Source organism: Canis lupus, chromosome 14, assembly GCF_048164855.1.
Source record: "Canis lupus baileyi chromosome 14, mCanLup2.hap1, whole genome shotgun sequence".
NCBI classification, from domain to species: Eukaryota; Metazoa; Chordata; class Mammalia; order Carnivora; family Canidae; genus Canis; species Canis lupus.
The window spans coordinates 20,637,777-20,658,416 of record NC_132851.1 but is presented as its reverse complement, the minus strand read 5'-3'; the positions used below and the strand labels follow the sequence as shown (position 1 = coordinate 20,658,416).

Here is a 20,640-nt window from a genome sequence, read left to right as displayed (position 1 = left end):
CTGAACTTCTGGGATACATGAATGAACCTAAGAAATCTTTTTTTGTTGTTTAATTTTTTTTTAAAGATTTTATTTTTAAGTAATCTCTAAACCCAACGTAAGGCTCAAACTCCCAACCTCATGATCAAGAGTCATACACTTACTCCACTGACTGAGCCAGCCAGGCACCCCATAATTTTTAGTTAATTTTTTTTAATGATAATATAATATAATCACATTACAGAGTTTTATCTGAACCAAAACAGAAAATATTGCATGATTTTATTACATTTAAGTAATTAACATTTAACATATAACTATTAACATTTAAGTATATTTGGCCTTTAGGAGAAAAAATTGTATGTACATAATTGTAGTTGAAATGAAGGTATTAAAACAGTATTTTATCATAATTTTTCATATTACTATATATCTTCTTCCTTGTAATTGTTTTAAGAAATGGTAATGAGAATTCACTTATAACAAAAGGAGCTAGAGCATCATCTAAGTCCCTAAATCCTACTGAATGTTGTCTGTCCCTCACTCCCTGTTGGGGTTCCTAGGCCATCTGGTCATTTGAGATGAGCATTGTCTTGATATACATATGGAGAACAAATAAACTGTGGACAGTAGGTATTTAATTATATTCATTTATTGAATGTCCTATTCCAAAGTAGATTTGAGATGTGTTGACTTTGCATAGTTATAAAATTAGTTGAACTTGTTTGAAATAGTAGAGAGAGGCAGTATCATAGCAGTTCAGAAAAGTTATTAGAACATGGTCATTAGGTGCTTTTGAAGAATTGAAGTTTGCTTAGCTGGTTTCTGAAACTTCTCAATAAGAGAATAATAATTGGAATAATCCTAATCCATAGCATTAGGATTTCAAAAATTGAAATTAGTTTGAAAGTAAAACAGATGAACTAATTATATAAAATTATATCCATGTTCTTTTTTTAATTCATATATCATTAATATATTAATAATACTCTTTTTAGAAATATACCAGGGGTTTTTAGAGTGAGGGGTAAAGAAAGGAGGGGCTTTTGGAAACTGAGTCATTCTAATGGCCATCTACCAGAAGGAAGATTCCCAGACTTCTACTATTAAGACCCCAGGATTTGCCTGGTCTCTGCTCTCTGCCTGATGTGGTAGCTCCACTCAACCTTAAGTTCTGAGTTGCTACTCTGGTAGCATCCTATTACACATACACCCAACTATATATGTATGTACACATACATACAGATATCAGATATCTTACCCCATTCTTTAATTTTCCCATATAACTTTTTCTCCCCAACATTTTGTTTTTAAAATTTTCAAAGCTTAGAAAAATTTTAAGAAGAGTACAATGAATGACCGTGTATTGTCACCTTGGTTCACTAGTTGTTGACTTTTTTTATCTATTTCTTTTCTCTTTTTCTTTGTGTACACATACCTCTTTTTTTCCCCTGAATTGTTTGAAAGTAAGTTGCATCATGATACTCTTCCCAAAAAACTTAAGTATGTATTCCTAAGAATATGGACATTCTTCTCCATATGCTCCATATCCTACAGATTCTACATATCCTCAATATTATTAACATGTCCTACTCCAGTATGTATCTCATTCATATTTCCTCAGTTGCCCCCCAAAATGTCCTTGTAGTTCTCACACAGCTTTTAAAGAGTAATGCTCCTCAAAAAGAATAAACATTTTTAAGAGAAACCTCTTTCATATTATATGGTCTTTGTCCCCTAGTTGCTTAAGAATCTTAAATAGTTTTATTTTTAATTACAAGTATCACATTATTCATGGGCAGTTCTTTTTAAAGCTTCAAGTGTTCGTTTATTCACCATTTATTTCTTGAGCACCTCCAGTTTGTCACTGTACTATGTTTTGTGTGCATAAGAATTACACTACAAACAGGTAGTTACTGAAACACAGAGAAAAGTACTCTAGAAACGTGAAGAACAGAACCATGAACCCTGCAGAGAATGGCAGAATGTTCATGGGATAGTGACATTTGAGCTAGCTCTTAAGGAGTGGAAGAGTATGCCACAGAAGACATTTTAGGTAAGAGAATTATATATAAAAGCCTCAAGTTCTAAAAAGGGGTTTGACAGTGTTATCTGGAAAAATAGATTAGGATGAAAAGTGAAGGGCCCTCAGGAGTTGGCAGTTTATCCTGCATACAGTGAGGAACAAGTGGAGTTAGGACCTGGCTCTCTTCTATTAGCTGTATATACATTTTTTCCACACGGAAATAAATGATTTTCCTTTCCCGGAGAAAACTGTTTTAAAACTCAGAATACAGGGCAGCCCTGGTGACGCAGTGGTTTAGCGCTGCCTTTGGCCTGGGGTGTGATCCTGGAGACCTGGCATCGAGTCCCACGTCGGGCTCCCTGCATGGAGCCTGCTTCTCCCTCTGCCTGTGTCTATGCATCTCTCTCTCTCTCTCTCTCTCTCTCTCTGTGTGTGTGTCTCTCATGAATAAAGAAATAAATCTTAAAAAAATAAAAGAATGAAATTTAAAAACTCAGAATACATGAGAATCCTACCTTTTATAGCTCTATGTAAGATACTGAATTATAGACCATTATAATAATTTTTAAAAATACATTTAAAAATTAAGAACTTAGTACTTGGAATTTTTATTTTTCCATTTAAAACATAAGTACTTTATCAGGTCTTACCTGATTAACAGTGTTTCTTCATTTCTCAAGATAGAGACTGGCTTTGAAGAGATTATATATCATTATGGAAGAAATCTTAGCCCTTACTCCCTAACTGCTTTTCATTGTTTGCCATATTACTGTAAGGATAACATGAAAGCGTTTATAAAATTGCTCAGGACATTGAGGGCTGTTTACATCATACTTTTTAGTGTTTAGAAGTATATAACTATACTCTAGGGGGTAGAATGAAAGACAACTTCTAAATCAGTTTGGTGGAATTTGCTAGGTTTCAGAGTTAGAAGATAAACAGTTTTGATATTAACATCAGAAGATTTCAGAGTTCTGGCCTTCTGGTTCTTTTCCTCCCAAACACTCCTTTTTAGGAAGAAGAAGAGTGGTGAAGAGAATGAAAATGTATTAATATATATTTTTTGTAGGAAATTACATATGTATACACACACGTGGATGTGAGTGAAATGTTTGTACTTAGTGTTGTATGCATGGAGAGAGATCAGGACACAGCTGCCCTATGGCAGTTGTTGTTTGCCTGGCTCAATCAACTCTGTTCAAATTCCCAAGCTTCTTTCATCAATAAGAAATGCTGGGTTTATTGAAAAATGTCTTGGAAACAGTGGCTTTCAAAGTGAGCTTTCTTCTTATCAGGTTTTTGGCTTGATTAGCTTTAATAGAGATTACTTCAAAAAATGAAGAGATGATCCTTTTAGGATCAGATTTTCTATTTTGGGGATTTGTCTCTAGATATTTCGTGATTTTTGTAGAATGTCAATACTAGGTTTCCTACTTTCTTCATGAGTGTTCTTCTGTTCCAAGTAAACAAGGTGGGTCCCAAAGTATAACTGCTTGTGAGGACAGGTTGGACAGCATTTGACTTGAGAGAATAATGCCTTGTATATTTTCATATATATGAGCATTCATTGCCACTTAAGTGATTGGGGTCATTTAAGCTAGAAGACGGTCTTCAAAATCTGTAACTGAGGGTAGAAACCAGGAGCTGTTTCAGAGCCTCTCTTTAATGGAATTGATTGATTTGAGATCTTAGAATTTTTTACCTGAGGGGAATCTTAAGCATCACCTCAGATCCATGTCGTCATTTTAGGGCCCAAGTACCTGACTTGCCCAAGATCACAGAGCTAACTAATTTAGCAGAACTGTTTCCCCATTTTACCTTTCAACTTAATTGCACTATAAATAATAACAACCATTTTTTAAGATTTTGTTCCATGATTTTGAAATGTAATGGAGCTTTTATTTTTTTCCCTTTTATAATTTTTATAGGAAGTACTGCTTTTCATTTTTTTTAGCTCCCTTTTATCAGCCCTAAATTTTAATACTTACAGATCAATTCTTTGAGGGGAAAAAACACTAATTATTCTCAGGAACAAAACGATTTTCATTCCTCCATCCAAATTGGAAATCTACCAAAATCTTCAAAAACAAAACATAACAAAACAAACCATGGAGCACCTGGGTGGCTCAGTTGGTTAAGCATCTGCCTTCAGCTCAGCTCATGATCTCAGGTCCTGGGATCGAGTGCCTGGTCTTCCTGCTCAGCAAGGAGCATGCTTCTCTCTCTCGCTCTGCCCTTCCCCACTGCTCATGGGCACACATGTGCTCTCTCTTTTTGACATAGATAAAACGTTCAAAACAAAAGAAAAAAGACCACGTAGAAATAAAAAGTTAAAAAAAATTCTCATTTTAGTTCAATGCATTTAGCAGCCTTCACTATGCTACATAATCATCCTTAAGCTGACTTTAAAGAAACAAAAAACCAAAAAACAAAATTTTGATGTTCATCAAAATGTACATTTTCCATTTGCTAATAATTTTTTTTTAAACTTTGAGGAATTCACACTTAATTGCCTTACTGGTTTTGATGTCATCTACAACACAGTTCAAGATGGTTATTTGCAGCAGACATAATTAGGTGATAACAATCTTTAAGGTTAACTTTTCTTCCAGTGTAAATGTACCCTAAACCGTTCCAGTTTTCTTTACTGATAAAATGCCTAAGATTCACTCCTTTTCTTGCAACACCCATGAGTAGGTAGTGCTAGTGCTCTGGCAGAATTCCCTCCCTCCTTCAGAGCTCTGAGCGCATCTAGCCTTTGTAATAAAAGGCTCAGGAATCTGATACCTGTCCTTTGTGAACTTGCATGTGCAAAGTGCTTTGACCAGGAGAGTAGTGGATAAAATTAAGCCATGTTAGGCCATTAAAATGTCCAGATCTGCATATTCCAGAGAAGGAAATGGATTTCCAGTAAAATCCTTACTTTTCAGTCTATACTGTTCCCATGTCTAGTTTCTCTGTAGTTATTGTGACAAAAACCTCATCCTCCTCATGAACTCTTATCTTTCTGCTACCTTACCACACAATAGCAGGTTGAAGATGTCTCACATAGGATTGATGATAGCTGTACCAAGGCATATAAGGTACCTTGTGCAGTGTGGTATATAGTATGAAGTCTGTGAAATTAGGATTCCTCTCATGTATTTATGTCACATTTACTTAACCTGTTGGGATATGTCTCGTTGGAATTACTGTTTGATTGGTGACAGTTTATTTATTCATTCTAACATTTGTTGAGAACCACAAAGCTTAATATTAATACTATTTTGTCTAAAATTTGCTGTAGCAACCTCTTTCCCTTTTGTCTCTCCTTTTTAAACATTATGGTCCTCTTTTGAAATCACAGTTCTTGGTCACAATTAAGTATTTGTAAGGTTTTTCTTACCCAGAAGAATATATGTGTCACTTTCATTTGTTTTAAATTCTGTACATCATTTTAAATTTTGCCCAGAAACCATAGCAATTCTCTAGCCCTAGATGACAGATTTCATCCTGTCAATCAGTTCCATTCGATGGCAGTATCCACCTGGAGTGTTCTGTTGGCAAAAAAAAGGGAAAGTGAGAAAGAACTATATTGATTTGCTCTCTGATCTGCTATTGATATAGGATAAGGTATAATCTAAGATCAAGACCCTTATTTTGGAAATGAAAAAGACATTAATCAGAGAAATTGAAAGAATTTGCCTCTAATATCTCAACTACTTTAAACCGAATTTGTACATGAATCATTCAGTCTTCTTGTCAGTATGTTTTTACCAGCTGTTGATACCTCTGGGGTTTGCCTTTTCCTTTAATTTTTATTTTTTAAACAAATATCTAGTAGATATAAGACATTTACCAGGGATCCCTGGGTGGCGCAGCGGTTTAGCGCCTGCCTTTGGCCCAGGGCGCGATCCTGGAGACCCGGGATCGAATCCCACGTCGGGCTCCCGGTGCATGGAGCCTGCTTCTCCCTCTGCCTGTGTCTCTCCCTCTCTCTCTCTCTGTGTGTGACTATCATAAATAAATTAAAAAAAAAAAAAAAAAAAGGACATTTACCAAAACATTTTTCTCCTCCTCAATAAAAGTTTTGAATCCTGTTATTTTAAGTAGTTGTAGGGTTTCTTACCACATTTAAAATCTGAAAGTAATAAATTCGACAGAATTTGTTTCAGGTGGTAAAGTTCATAAAGGCTCATGGAGTGCTGTCTTCCTAATGGACTGTTTAAGAAGATCAGACAAGATGAACAGAATGAATGGAGTAGTTACCAAGGAGGAAGAATTAAAAGGAAGATTTAAAGTCAGAAAAAATACTGTTTTTGGATTATTAAAGTTTTAGTGGATATCTAACTAACATTTATTTGCTAAGAAGAATGGTATAAAGGGGGTACCTTGATGGCTCAGTTGGTTAAGCATCCAATTCTTGCTTTCAGCTTAGGTCATGATCTCAGGGTCATGAAATAGAGTCCTGCATCGGGCTGTGTGTTCAGCAGGGAGTCTGCTTCTCTCCCTCTCCCTCTGCCCCCACCCCTCACTCGCTTGCTCTCTCTCAAATAAATCTTAAAAAAAAAAAAAAAAATGGTGTAATGATAACATTTTTTCCAATTATAAACATAATTAGTTCATTCATTGTTATATACTGCTTCCAGGGGCACCTGGGTGGTTAGTCAGTTAAGCCAACTCTTGATGATTTCAGCGTAGGTCATGACCTCAAGGTTGAGAGATCAAGCAAGCCCCACATGAACTCCACACTCAGCACAGAGTCTGCTTGAGATGCTGTCTCCCACTCCCCCAGTCCCCACTCCAACTCCCCACACACATGTGCACACTCTCTCTCTCTCTCAAATAATCTTTTTTAAAAATGAAAAATACTGGGATCCCTGGGTGGCACAGCGGTTTGGCACCTGCCTTTGGCCCAGGGCGCGATCCTGGAGACCCGGGATCGAATCCCACATCAGGCTCCCGGTGCATGGAGCCTGCTTCTCCCTCTGCCTGTGTCTCTGCCTCTCTCTCTCTCTCTCTCTCTCTGTGACTATCATAAATAAATAAAAATAAAAATAAAATGAAAATGAAAAATACTTTTCATTTACTGCTTCTATAACAATTTGTAAGTATCTATGTTAAGATAAGATGCATCTTTAGAGTAGAAGGTTTGCCCGTTCAGCCTAGGTCATTAGATAGCCCCTTGACATCATAATCCTTTTCCTCTGTATAGGTTCTGGAGCAGTAAAAAATCTATGGTTAAGAGTACATATTGGGATCCCTGGGTGGTGCAGTGGTTTAGCGCCTGCCTTTGGCCCAGGGTGCAATCCTGGAGACCCGGGATCGAATCCCACGTCAGGCTCCCGGTGCATGGAGCCTGCTTCTCCCTCTGCCTATGTCTCTGCCTCTCTCTCTCTCTCTCTTTCTCTCTCTCTCTCTCTCTTTCTCTCTGTGACTATCATAAATAAGTAAAAATTAAAAAAAAACTTAAAAAAAATAAGAGTACATATTGACTTATTTCTTTATTATTTACTTCTTAGGAACTTCACATGACTGGAGGTTACGGTGTGGTGCTGTGGACTTGTACTTCACACTTTTTGGCCTCAGTAGACCTTCCTGCTTGCCCTTACCAGAGCTTGGGTTGGTTCTTAATCTAAAAGAGAAAAAAGCTGTCTTGAATCCGACCATAATTCCAGAGGCCATAGCAGGCAACCAAGAAGCCGCGATTAATCCAAGTAGTCACGCACAGCTAGTTGGATTTCAGAACCCTGTAAGAATCCAATGTATTATATGAAGATGTAGTTTCATTATATAGAGCTATCTAGAGAAGAGAATTGCTGTTTTGACTGGCAAATTTTAAAGCCACTAAGTTTCATGTGCACTTAAAAAACAAACAACTAGCTGACAGTAGTTTAGTACTTTACAGTTTATAAAATGCTTCTGACAAACTACATAGCTGCACATGACAAATGATGTGCTGCCAGTCCATTGACTCCTTTTGTGGTGACATCATGTTTTTGTACTGGAGTGTTGAATTTCTTCCTTGAGTAGCAGAAAATTGAAATGAATATTTAATCTTGTCCATATATGCTGTTGGCAAACTATTTGAACATAGGGGCTCTGCCTGTTTTTTTGTTTTATGGGTTTTTTTGTTCTGTTTTGTTTTTTTTTTGTTTTGTTTTTTTGCTTCTCTGTGTCATACATAGCACAATTCTAAGCATATGATAAGTGCCTGACAAATGCTTATCAAATAAATAGCAATGACTGGTCAGGTAAATGAGTAAGCTGCTGATTTGGGAGGAGATTTTGCATTACTATTTTATTTATGTACGTGTGTCTGTGTTTGCCTTTTAAAAAGCTTTTATTTCTAGCTGTGCATTATAAAATTACCAGACTTTTTGTAAAAAGACCTTTAAGATACATAATCATTTTACTATAATTTAAAGAAAGTTTTCCTGAAATGATTTTCATATTAGTACCAAAATGTTCCCAATAATTCATGCTTCATTTTTCGCCAATATTTAGACCAGATTACTTGCCTGGCAATTCCCTACTGGTGTTTTGACACTTGAAAACTGAGATTCTCTTAATGGTAGTTAGTGATAATCATTTTAAATTTATTTATTCACTTAGATTTTCTGGAATATAATTGTATTTGTTGTAAATTTGAAATGTATTCTAGAGTTTGGATTATGAAGGAGTAAGATCTTTCAATAGGAAAAAATGAGACTCATAAAAATGCTCTTTCAAATCTGAATACTTAGAACTTGTAGAAACAAATAATGTTTATAATTCTTGCCCATATGTGTTACTCACATTCATTCTTGGAGTCTTCAGGAGAAGGGAGAAAATGACACCAAAATATACTCTTTTGGGAAAGCTCTAGAAATTCACTTATATACCTCTGATCTCCCCCCATAAAGACTAGCAGACAGGAAAAGGGGAAGTTTATTTTAAGCCCATTGCTGATAATTTTTAAGCACTGGGCATGCTCTAATCTGCATGGTTGCTGTAGCTATTAGTGTTCAGCTATAATATGAGCTACTTGTCTTCAGAAATCTAATTTTGATCTTGAATATTGCCGCAGGAAGATGATCACCTTGCCAAGGAAGCATCATGTAATATGTCAGCTCATCAGCAGGGAGTGAAGAGGAAGGCTGATACACCACTGGGGTCCCCACTAGAACCTGGTCAAATACTGGAGAAGAATGAGGATAGCAGTAAAGTCAAACTCAAAATCAGAGTAAGAAATACAGGTTAAACCTGTATTAATAGTGTAGGATATTCACCTTCTTGTAAATCTTTTTGAATACTTCCAATGGTTTTTCCATAGCAGGAACAGATGGGGCAGACTGAATCATAAAAGAACCCAAATGCCCATTTAAGATCTTACATCTGATTTAACTTTCATTATCACATACTTCTTCTCTGTTTGGGGTAGGAACTGTGTGTGTGATTTACCACAGCTCACTCCCTCTTCCCACAATATAGGAGTAGATTTTAGTTGCTATTTCATTTCTAGTAATATCCATTCAGCTTCTTTTGGAGGCTGGTCCATTTAATCTTTTCTTACTCTTAGTACTTTTTGAGAAAAAGACTATTTTTCCTTTTAAGATGTGGGGGTATATTCTGTGACCTCTCTGCTACCTTTCCTAAGAGCTAAGATCCAAATGTAAAGCAATATAATGGCTTCTTTTCGCCTTTGTTTTGTGTATGTGTTTTAGTTCTCAAATTCTCAAGATGAGGAGGAAATTGATATGGACACTGTTCATGATAGCCAGGCGTTTATTTCTCATCATTTGAACATGCTTGAAAGGCCATCGACTCCAGGTAAGATTGGTATACAAGAGAGTTCACATGGTGCTAACAAATAAAGGCTTGTTGCTTTATTTACAAGTGAACAACTATAAAGTTTAAAAGTAACTAGAAAATACTAGATTGTATCGGATTATAAGGGGAAGGGGCACCTGGGTGGCCCAGTGGTTGAGCATCTGCCTTTGGTTCAGGTTGTGATCCTGGATCCTGGGATCAAGTCCTGCATCAGGCCCCCCAGCAGGGAGCCTGCTTCTCCCTCTGCCTATGTCTCTGCCTCTCTTTGTGTCTCTCATGAATAAATAAATAAAATATTTAAAATAAAAAAGATTATAAGGTATATCAGCATAGGAATAAGTTTTTTTAAAGGACTTTTTTAAAATTCTATTTTATTTTGGTCTTTTTATGTATTTGCCATACTTCTGGGTTTGTTTAAAAAAACATTCAACAGATTCCTTCCAGTAGCTTTAGGGTTCTTGGTTTTTTTTGTTTTTTTGTTTTTTGTTTTTGTTTGTTTGGTTTTTTGGTTTTTTGTTTTTTGTTTTTTTGGTTTTTTTTTTGTTTTTTGTAATCTACTTAACCTCAAAATAAAATATTAGACCTATTTTCTTTTTAATATAACCATAATTTTAAAATTTTGACTGAAACTAATCCCCCCAGTAACACAGGTTTCTCTCTGTTTCATATAATATCCCTGTTTCATATCATAAATTTTTGCATGCATCTCTCAAATATAAGCTTTTCTTTTGAAAATAGTATCTGAAACAGTATTGAGTGTACTATAATATACTTTATTTTTCCTTCTTGGTAGGTATTTACATTGTTTCAATTTTTTTTTATTACAGATAATTCTTTGCTGGATATCTTCATTCAAAAGCTTTTGTTTCTTTTTTGTCAAATTATATTCATGGATATGTTTCCCAAAATGTATTATTGGTGCAAAGTTAATTTTAACTGTATTATGAGAGACTTCAGATTTTTACAGTTCTTTTTAAAGATTTATTTATTCATGGGAGACACACAGAGAGAGGCAGAGAACATAGTAAAGGGAGAAGCAGGCTCCCGGGACTCCAGGATCACCCCCTGAGCCGAAGGCAGACACTGAACCACTGAGCCACTGAAGCATCTCACATTTTTACAGTTCTTGATACATTTTATCATAATGCTTTTTCAAGAGTTAATACCTAGCTTATATCATCACCATTTTATAATTTTATAGACATCAGACATATCATCAGACAAATATCTGTGAACCTCTCTCCACTTTAACCTGCGTCTTAGACCCCATGCTTGTCATTCCTCTTGTGCCTCTTCCCTAGTTCTGTTCACCTACTTTTGCACTACAAGGAAATACTGTCTTCACTTTCTTTTGTTACTTAATCATTCTCTGGTTTTTCTTTATAGTGTACCACGTAAATATAGGATTTCTTTGTACTTGTTTTTTTAATTTTATGAAACTGGTATGATAGGAGTATGACTTTTTTCAGTCAACATTATGCTTCTAAAGTTCGTCCACGTTGATATGTAAGATGTAATTTATTAATTTTCATTTATCATCATTTTTGTATGCCTAGTACTGTTTTGCCACCAATGTAGTAACTTATAAAGACACTTATTAATTATAAATGATAAGTCAAATTTAGTTTAATTTTTTTTTAAGTAATCTCTTTGTCCATTGTGGGCTTTAACTCATAATACCAGAATCAGGAGTCAGCATGCTTTACTGACTGAGCCAGCCAGACACCCCCTCAAGTATACTTTATAATGCATTTTTTATTGGGAATATGACTACTATTTTTTTTTCTGGGTCCTTTTCCTACTTTTTTTTTTTATTGGAAAAAAATGAGTATTTATTTATGCCTCATATTGGTGTCTTTTATGACTTCTGCATTTGAATATTTTTTTCTCTGTTCTTTTTTTCCATCCTTTTTAAACTTGTTACAGTTGTACAAAGTCCCCCTTACCTACCATGGTCTGCTTTTTATTAAATCTTAGTTTTGAGACCTAAATTATTTCTCACTACTTAGTAATCTAAGATAAGCTAGTAGAATTTGAGAACTAGCTTTAGGTAGAATATAAGAGCCTAAGATACATTTGAAAACTGACATATCATGAATTCTTTGGCTTTTCTGACTGTAAGAGATATTAACAATTTTTTACCTATTCAGTCCATTTTATAGACAAGTGAATTTAAGAGAGAGATCTTAGGTGACTTGCCCTAAATGACACGCTCAAGTAATAGCCTACTCAGGACTAGACTGACCTTAGAACTTTTCCATGTGTCAGATGAAGGAATTGAGACACAATGAGATAAGTGTCTCACCTGGATTATCTAATTTGTTGACAACTTGGAACCAGAACCTAGGTTTCCTGATAGCTGCTACAGTGCTGTTCACATTATGCCATTAAAACATTTCCTTTTTGAAATATCTTCTGTAACCCCTAAATTATTTTTATCTATTTGCTGAGTAAGTGTTAGAATTTATTCGCAAATTTTTTGGGGGAGAACAAGGAAATTTTACTATATCCAAAATTCCATTTACATAATATAAAATATGGTTTCTACCTCAAATATAGAATCCAGTTTATATATATTGCAGGCCAGTTACTCTTTACTGTCTTTCTTGAAGTGTGTTGTCCCTAGACTTAAGCACAAAGGAACCATGACAAAGGATTAAAATCAAATGGGATCTTTGGTAGTTAGTAGTAGCCTTATTAGAATTCTGCTGTTGAACTGCTTCTGGTTTTAAGGTTAACTTATAAAAACATGTCAGGCTTTTTTCTTCTTTTGGTAAACCAAGAAATAAATGCCTCTTTTCCCTCTTTGGTATTATAGGGCTCTCTAAATATCGGCCAACTAGCTCCCGATCTGCTTTAATACCTCAGCACTCAACAGGCTGTGATGGCACACCCACCACGAAACCCCAGTGGAGCATGGAGCTTGCACGGAAGGGAACAGGTGAAATTATTATTATTATTATTATTATTATTAAGAACAAATCTACAAAATGTATAAAGTTTATCAACTTAAAAAAATACATGAAAATATAGATCTAGGGACTTGCTTTTCTTGCAACACATTGACTTTGTATTATGTAATGTAAAGAATATTTTATTTCTTTTTTTTTTTTTTTTTTTTAATTTTTATTTATTTATGATAGTCACAGAGAGAGAGAGAGAGAGAGAGAGGCAGAGACACAGGCAGAGGGAGAAGCAGGCTCCATGCACCGGGAGCCCGATGTGGGATTCGATCCCGGGTCTCCAGGATCACGCCCTGGGCCAAAGGCAGGCGCCAAACCGCTGCGCCACCCAGGGATCCCAAGAATATTTTATTTCTTGATTTTTAAGTAGACTCTACACCCAGCTTGGAGCCTGATTTGGGGCTTGAACTCACAACCGTGAGATCAAGATCTAAGTTGAGTTGGACGTTTAACCATCTGACCTACCCAGGTGCCCCTAAGAATATTTTAAACTAGACTATTTGAAAATAGTGCACTCCTATAAAACTTGGAAATGAGAGAAGAGTAGAAAAGGGGAAAAACATCCCTTATTATGCCATTTAAAAATACCCATTATTTTTTTCTTGCAATTATTTTTCTTAGAATATTATAAGATGGAAAATGCCAGCTTCAGTAGATACCATCAAATCTGCACCTTTCATACTTTTATAAAATGTGAAAGTCATTTATTTATTTTTCCTTTCCCTCTCCCCTTGAAAGCTTTACAATTGGTCATTCATGGTCAGTCATGAAGCCTAGATGCTATACTAGAAAATTAAGATGTTCTGTCTTTTAAATTATTAAATACTAGTTGGGCTTAATTTTATGAAAAGTAATTCAGTTCAGATGTGTTTGTTGTCTACTCTATTTTACATTGTCTTCTGCTTATTTTGTTTTTAGTTGCTTACCAAAAAAAAAAAAAAAACGTAATCTAGATAAGGAATAATAAACATTCAGTGTTAAAGATTCAGTTCTCAAGTTTTGGAGGAACAGGGAGTGAAAAACAAGATATATAAGCAAAATCATTTTTAAACAATAGTTTTTCCAAAAGTCATTAGTCAGACTTTTAAGATTCCAACAGATGGATTTTGTTTATATAAGCCATGTTTTTATGATATAAACAAAGGAGTAGCTGTTTATTGATTTGAGGAGCTTAAGGATCAACTGTGATTAATTCAAGCCAGAGTAACAACTCAGAATATTTTGGTATTGAGACCCCAGATTGTTGCTTTCTTATATCTCTCTGTGTGCGGCTGTATGCATTTACTGTTAATAGGTTCATGCAGAATTTATTTCAGAAAGAATCAGCTGGAGTCTTTATCACTTTGATAAGTGAATTTTGACATTTCTTGGCCTTGCTAGCCTTATGTTCTGTTGTTTTTATTTTTGGTTTTGGTGTAATTTTGCTTTATTACCATTATACTTACTAAAATTTTACTAGCCATGAAAAATTACCCACATTTTTAAAAATGATCAAGCTCAGAGTATTTTAAACCTCTTGATATAGTTTGGGGTGATGCTTCTGCCTGTTCTTCCATGCCTTTTAAAAAAAAATCTGTCTGAATTCGGCAGTTAAATGATTTCTTGTTCCAGAAAAGAGTCTGAAAATGTTTGGTTTTTCTTTGTGATGTGGCGCACTAACCTAGGGAGCAGCAAATTTTAACACCATTTTGTGGCCACTAATATGCCTCTGTATCATAGTTCCCTATTGCTTTTAAAAACCCACTTTTACCTTTTTTTTTTTTTTTTTTTTCACTTTTACTTTTTTTGGAATCTCTCTTTTTATAGTCCTGTAGCTCTCTTGACCTCATGGAAGACTGAGGAAGGAGATACAGGGCTAAGAGTGTGGAATAGGAAAGTATTAATATTTCAGCTCTGGTTGCCTAGGACCTTTTTGTGTCATCAGGCAAAGTGTATACCCATATATTACTTGGACTGACTAAAACTTAACTGCAATATGTTTTTTTAATGTGCTTTTGTAATTTTTTTTAAATGTATTTATGCTATTCAGTACCCTGTGGCCAGTGAGCAGGTCTTAAGATTCAATAGTGATACTATTAGAATTTAGAAAACCTTCATTTTACAAATGGTGATGTTCCAAAAGATTATTTGTACTAATATTTGTTTTGGAATTCTAAATGTGGTTTTCCCATAGATACATTGTTACATTTGATAGGTAACTTTCCCAAGCTAGCCAACAAAGTTAAAATCCCTTTTAACTTACACCATACATGAAGAATAAGAGTATCAAACCTAGCCACTGTTTGTAACAATGTTTCTGAGAAAAGGGGCCCTTAGAACTTCATCTTTGGAAATGTCAGAAGCACAACTTTGCATAACTCAAAGTTGGCAGTAAAATAGGGACTTCCTCTCTTCCTGCCTCCCAGAAGGAGCCAGGGTCTCTTGCTGTGGTAGCTAGCCTGGCCTGAGGTTGTTAGCTGGAGGGCTGAGGAGAGGAGGCACAGAACCAGTGTAAGGGAAGCTGTGAACTCTCTTAACTCTCCAAGGGATTCCAAATTAGAGTTCACAAATGGGCCTTAGTTAGAGCTTTATTCAGCACATCCAACTGAGGCATCTTTTACTTGTTCTATATAAGTCTCACAAAAATTTTTGAAGTAGTTTACTAAAAAGAGATTACACATAGCAATCTGGATTTCCAGCTTCTCTTGAAAAAGAGTTAACTTGAGAAGTCCTCTGAGGCAGGGATGTGCCTTCCATTTTGTGTTGCACAATGGAATTGTGCTTACTCATTTCTGCTATCTCCTTAGGTCCAAGGCTTTTGAGATTGAGAGCCCTGCTTCCTTTCCTAGAGCCGAGATGAATCCTGAGATGGCTCTCTTAAAAGAGCCAGCAAACCAGATAATTGAGAACTGGAATGTGTTACAGATGTCACCTGGGGGGTGGGATAGAAGATGAATGGGCGTGTAGGTAAGATAAAGAAGAGGTGGAAACTGTTAAGTAGTGGACAAGTCATGGTTTCCTTTTTGTTCTTTTTTCCCTCCAATTTTCTCTTTCCTTGCATATGCTAGAAGAATATTTTGAGGATGATATGTGTGATAGGTTAAGCCATTTATGGGTAAGAAAAGAGAAGTGGCAGGGGTATTTTCCTTCCTTTATTATTTCTTTCCTCTCCCCTGAGGCAAAGAGGAGGCCATACAGCCTCTTGTGTCCTTTCCATCACTACAGCAGCCTGACACAGCCTGTCTGTGGTGATGAGGCATAGAGAAGTGACAGGCACAGGAGCAGAGGGAAACCCCTAGTGGGGAAGAAAAGGAAGAGAGTTCCTGCAGTTTTGCCTAGCTAGGGCTGCTGTATTACATAATGCCTTCTTGCATAAGTTAGAAAAGCACTGTTTTAGTGCATGGAATCTTTACCGCAAAAAAAGAAATATATATATTTTGAAAGTACTAGTTCTTTCTTTTGAAACTCTAATGTGAAAAGCAGACTTTGATTCTTTTTTTACTTAAATTTTAATGATATAATTTTACACTTTATTTTTTACAGTGATCTAAAGAATGCGAAGACCAAACTTCACACTTTTCCTAATAAAAACTGCAGGTTTTGTGTTAAGTTTAAACATATACCTATGTGAACAAATTGAAGAGAACTAACAGGTTATTGAATGTTGACAGCACTTTAATCAGATGGGCTGACAAGCCCCTAAATTAGGCTTATATTAAGTACCTCTTTCAGTTTATTTTGCACTTGTTAAATTGACTATAGCAAAAATCTTTATCCATAGTGCATTTTACTAGATCTCTAGGAAAGATTTAACATTGGGTAGAACAACAAAACAGATACTCTGTTTTGTGGTTTTCATATGAATGAAATAGGAAAATACAATATTCTTAATTATGTATAAATCCTTTGTTTATGTATGTGCCATCTATCATAGAGACACATATTTCAGGGCCTAAAAGTGCTTTCTTTAGCTTAAAAATGAGTGGTACCTCACCTTGGGTGGGCCTCAGGTTCCCAGCAATCTTGTAAACCCCGAAGTGATACATGAAATTATGTGCGTAAATGTGTCATGTTGATGGTAATACATGCATTTTTCTCAGTAGAGTTTCTGTAGATGACATCATGCTAGTGTGAAAGTCAACTCATACATGTCCCAAATCTGATTGTTAATACAATTCCATATGAGAAGGAAGTTGTACTTTCTTACCACCTTGGATTAGACCTGGTGAAATTATCCAGGAAAGATAGAGATTAAGCAAACAAAAAAAATATATATATATTTTGTCGGGGAGCCTGAATGGCTCTGGCTCAGTCAGTTAAGCATCTAACTCTTGATTTTGGCTCAGGTTATGATCTCAGGGTCAGGAGGTCGAGCCCTGCCTTGTCAGACTCAGCGGGAGTCTGTTTGAGATTCTGCCTTTCCCTCTGCGCCCCCCTGCTATGCACATGTTCTCTCTAAAATAAATGGATTATTTTATATATGTATAATGAATATATATGTATAATGAACATAATATATATTATAGACTATATATATAGATATATATAGTCTATAATTGAAAACTTAAGAGCTAAAGGATGGTGGTTATAGAATAACATTAGGTTTTATCAGATGTTCTGTCGTTACAAATACTATTTTGGTGAATATTTTTGTGTATGTGTCTTTGCACATATGCATGAGCACATTTATAGGATAGAGTTCTAGAAATGAACATTTTAAACCATAGACTATGGATATTTAACATTTTCATGGATAGTGTCAAATTGCCTTAACTTCTCCTTTTTAAAAAACACTTTATTATGGCAAACTATGAAGGAGTCAGACTACTATAATGAACCGCCCCCCACCCCATGCTTAGCTTCTATAGCAATCAACTCATGGTCAGTGGTGTAATCTATATCCTTACCTATTTTCACCCTTATGAACAATTTTGAAACAAATCCCATGGATCATCACTTTATTCATAAACAACTTAGTATATATCTGTAAAGGTGAGGACTTTAAAAAGTCATTAACCACAGTAGCATTCTTTAAAACATTAATTTTTTTCATATTTTTAAATATTTTTGTGTTTTTTCATATTTATAAGTAGCCAGTGTTTAAGTTTCAGTTAGTTGACTTATGCCATCATTCTGATACTTATTTTTAACACACTTTATTTTTTGAACCAGTATCCACATAAGGTCTACACATTGTAGTTGGTTGATCTGTCCTTTACATCTTTTTAAATTTAAGGTTTCAAGTTTACCTTTTTCTCTGTCTTTTCTTCCCTTTTACAGTATATTTGTTAAAGAAACCAGGGTCTTAAGCTGTAGTTTTCAAGTCTGTATTTTGCTTATTCTATACCTGTGGTATAATTAACATATTAGAGTCCTTTTTATTTCTTGTAAATTTATAATCGGATATAGAAGCTTAATTGTATTCAGGTTTATAGATGGCGGTGTGTTCTTCCATCTGGAAATATACAATGTCTGGTTGACTTTTTTTTTATTTTTTTTTGAATAGTGGAAGTTAGATTTTATTTACTTATTTTTATTTTTTCAACTGGAAGTTAGATTTTATTTACTTATTTTTATTTTTTCAACTTAAACTCAATTAATTAATATATTATTAGTTTCAGATGTAGAGGTCAGTGATTAATCAGTCTTATACTCAGTGCTCACTACATCACTTGCCCTCCTTAATGTCCATCACCCAGTTACCTGTTCCCCACCCCCCTCCCCTCTAGCAACCCTCAGTTTGTTTCCTATAGTTAAGAGTTGATTCTTGGGGTACCTGGGTGGCTCAGCGGTTAAGCATCTGCCTTTGGCTCAGGGCATGATCCTGCAGTCCCCAGATCGAGTCCCACATTGGGCTTCCTGCATGAAGCCTGCTTCTCCCTCTGCCTATGTCTCTGCCTCCCTCTCTCTGCGTGTCTCTCATGAATAAATAAAATCTTAAAAAAAAAAAAGAGTTGATTCTTTTATGAGGTTAACCACTAAGATGTTCAGTGCCTCGATCCATTATTTCACTGAGAGTTGCAAGACAGTGATATTCTTTTTTGTTTGTTTAAGATTTATATATTTATTTAATGAGAGTACACATGTGTGAGCAGGAGGAAGGACAGAGAGAGAGAAAGAATCTCAAGCACACCCCTGCTGAGCTTGGAGCCTGATGCAGGGCTGGATCTCAGAACACTGAGATCATGACCTGAGCCAAAATCAATAGTCAGATAGATGTTCAACTGACTGAGCCACACAGGTGCCCCACAAGGTGGTGATATTCTAATTAATCTTTCCATTTTTATAAACTAGTTTATTTTATAAAGCTAAAGTCCCCCTTCATCTATTAATACCCAGTGGTATAGATCATAGAGGAGGAGGAAAATAATGGCTTCTCTTTTTAGTTAATAATTTTTCAAATGATGAGTTGGCTATCTAACATCCTCCAATGTGTGATCAATTAGTTCTAGTCCATTAGTTATTCTTATCATTGTACAGATTGTCCCATCTTTGGACAGTGAGAACCTCTTAGAAGTTTGACTCTTGGGTCTGTTGAGAAGAATTTAACTTCCTTGCCATTATACCAGATGTGTTTCAGGTTCATCTTGTAAATATCCTGCCCAGCCTTAAAATCAGCCATTTGTCCTTGGAGCCGAGGTTCCTAACACCTTTATCTTTGGATCTAGCTAATCCATTGTCTTATGAATAGAGTAATTACAAATCAAGAGTCATGCAAGATTTATAATCAGTGTATCTTTAATGCTAAGTATAAGGCCACAAGAGATTGGATTTTGAAGTGGTTATAAGTATTCCTTGGAAAAGAGTATACCCAAGTACACTTGGTTGTCTATTTGGCAGTTATCTCTGCTAGGAAGTACAGTTTCCAATATAATTATTGGTTTTTTGCAATCCAAGTAGCTTGGCAGGTGTTTAGAATGATGAAACTTCAGTGCAGAAGAGGACCTTAGATTCTTAATAGTGCAGACAGCCAGTTGAAAAGCTCACAGTCTGTTGTAGTCTAAATCATGAGCTAGGATCTGAAGGGATTTGTTCATCAGGGTTTAAAGTCTCTTATCACTTCTCCTTATCACCTCTGTGTCCTGTGATTGGAAACATACTTGTATAATTTATTTAAAATCTAAATTAAGGGATCCCTGGGTGGCGCAGCGGTTTGGCGCCTGCCTTTGGCCCAGGGCACGATCCTGGAGACCCAGGATCGAATCCCACATCAGGCTCCCAGTGCATGGAGCCTGCTTCTCCCTCTGCCTGTGTCTCTGCTTCTCTCTCTCTCTCTCTCTCTCTCTCTCTCTCTCTGTGTGACTATCATAAATAAATAAAAAATTAAAAAAAAAAAAACAAAGGTTTTAAAAAAAAAAAAAATCTAAATTAAAATCTTACAGTGGCATATCAGCCAAATGGCTGATACTCTAAATCAGATATCCCTGAAAATTTTTCTGAATGTTATTTTGGTGCCAATTATTGAAAAAGATACAGATCCCTAAACTTGTTCTGTATGTACATAATCTCTAATTAGCTTATGTATCATTATTAGTGTTATCTTTAGCAAAATATCATGAATATAAAAATATAATTTTGTAGTAATAAAATATGTGTCATCTGAGAGAACAAGAGCTTTGGTTTATTCATTTGTCCTGAAATTTTTGAACCATGCCTGACACCAAAGAAATCTAGTAGTCAGTCAATACTAGTTGAATGAATGGTCTGTAATGGTCTGTAATAGAATGGTCCTAGCTTTCTCCCGCTCCCTTCAAAATTAATGACCTTCAGATTGCATTTAGTTGGATTAAATTAACCTAATATTCTATCTAAAAGAAATGCAATAATTAGATATTTCTGTTGTATTAATTCATTCATTTGTTTAGCAAGCTTTGGCAGGGGTGAGGAGGTGCGATGGAGAGG

At 35.5% G+C, this 20,640-nt stretch overlaps 1 protein-coding gene across 4 annotated transcripts in view; it reads left to right on the top strand.

Annotated features, from left to right (window-relative positions):
- TAF2 (TATA-box binding protein associated factor 2) overlaps positions 1–20,640 on the top strand; it is a 98,699-nt gene that overhangs the window by 59,246 nt on the left and 18,813 nt on the right. For 2 of the 4 annotated variants that reach the window (XM_072774335.1, XM_072774334.1), the window contains exons 23-26: positions 7,507–7,736; positions 9,054–9,209; positions 9,691–9,796; positions 12,615–12,737. In XM_072774335.1, coding sequence (XP_072630436.1) covers positions 7,507–7,736; positions 9,054–9,209; positions 9,691–9,796; positions 12,615–12,737 — 615 coding nt within the window. The remainder of the gene's footprint in view (positions 1–7,506; positions 7,737–9,053; positions 9,210–9,690; positions 9,797–12,614; positions 12,738–20,640) is intronic. The other 2 variants (XM_072774336.1, XM_072774337.1) reach the window with 1 other exon arrangement.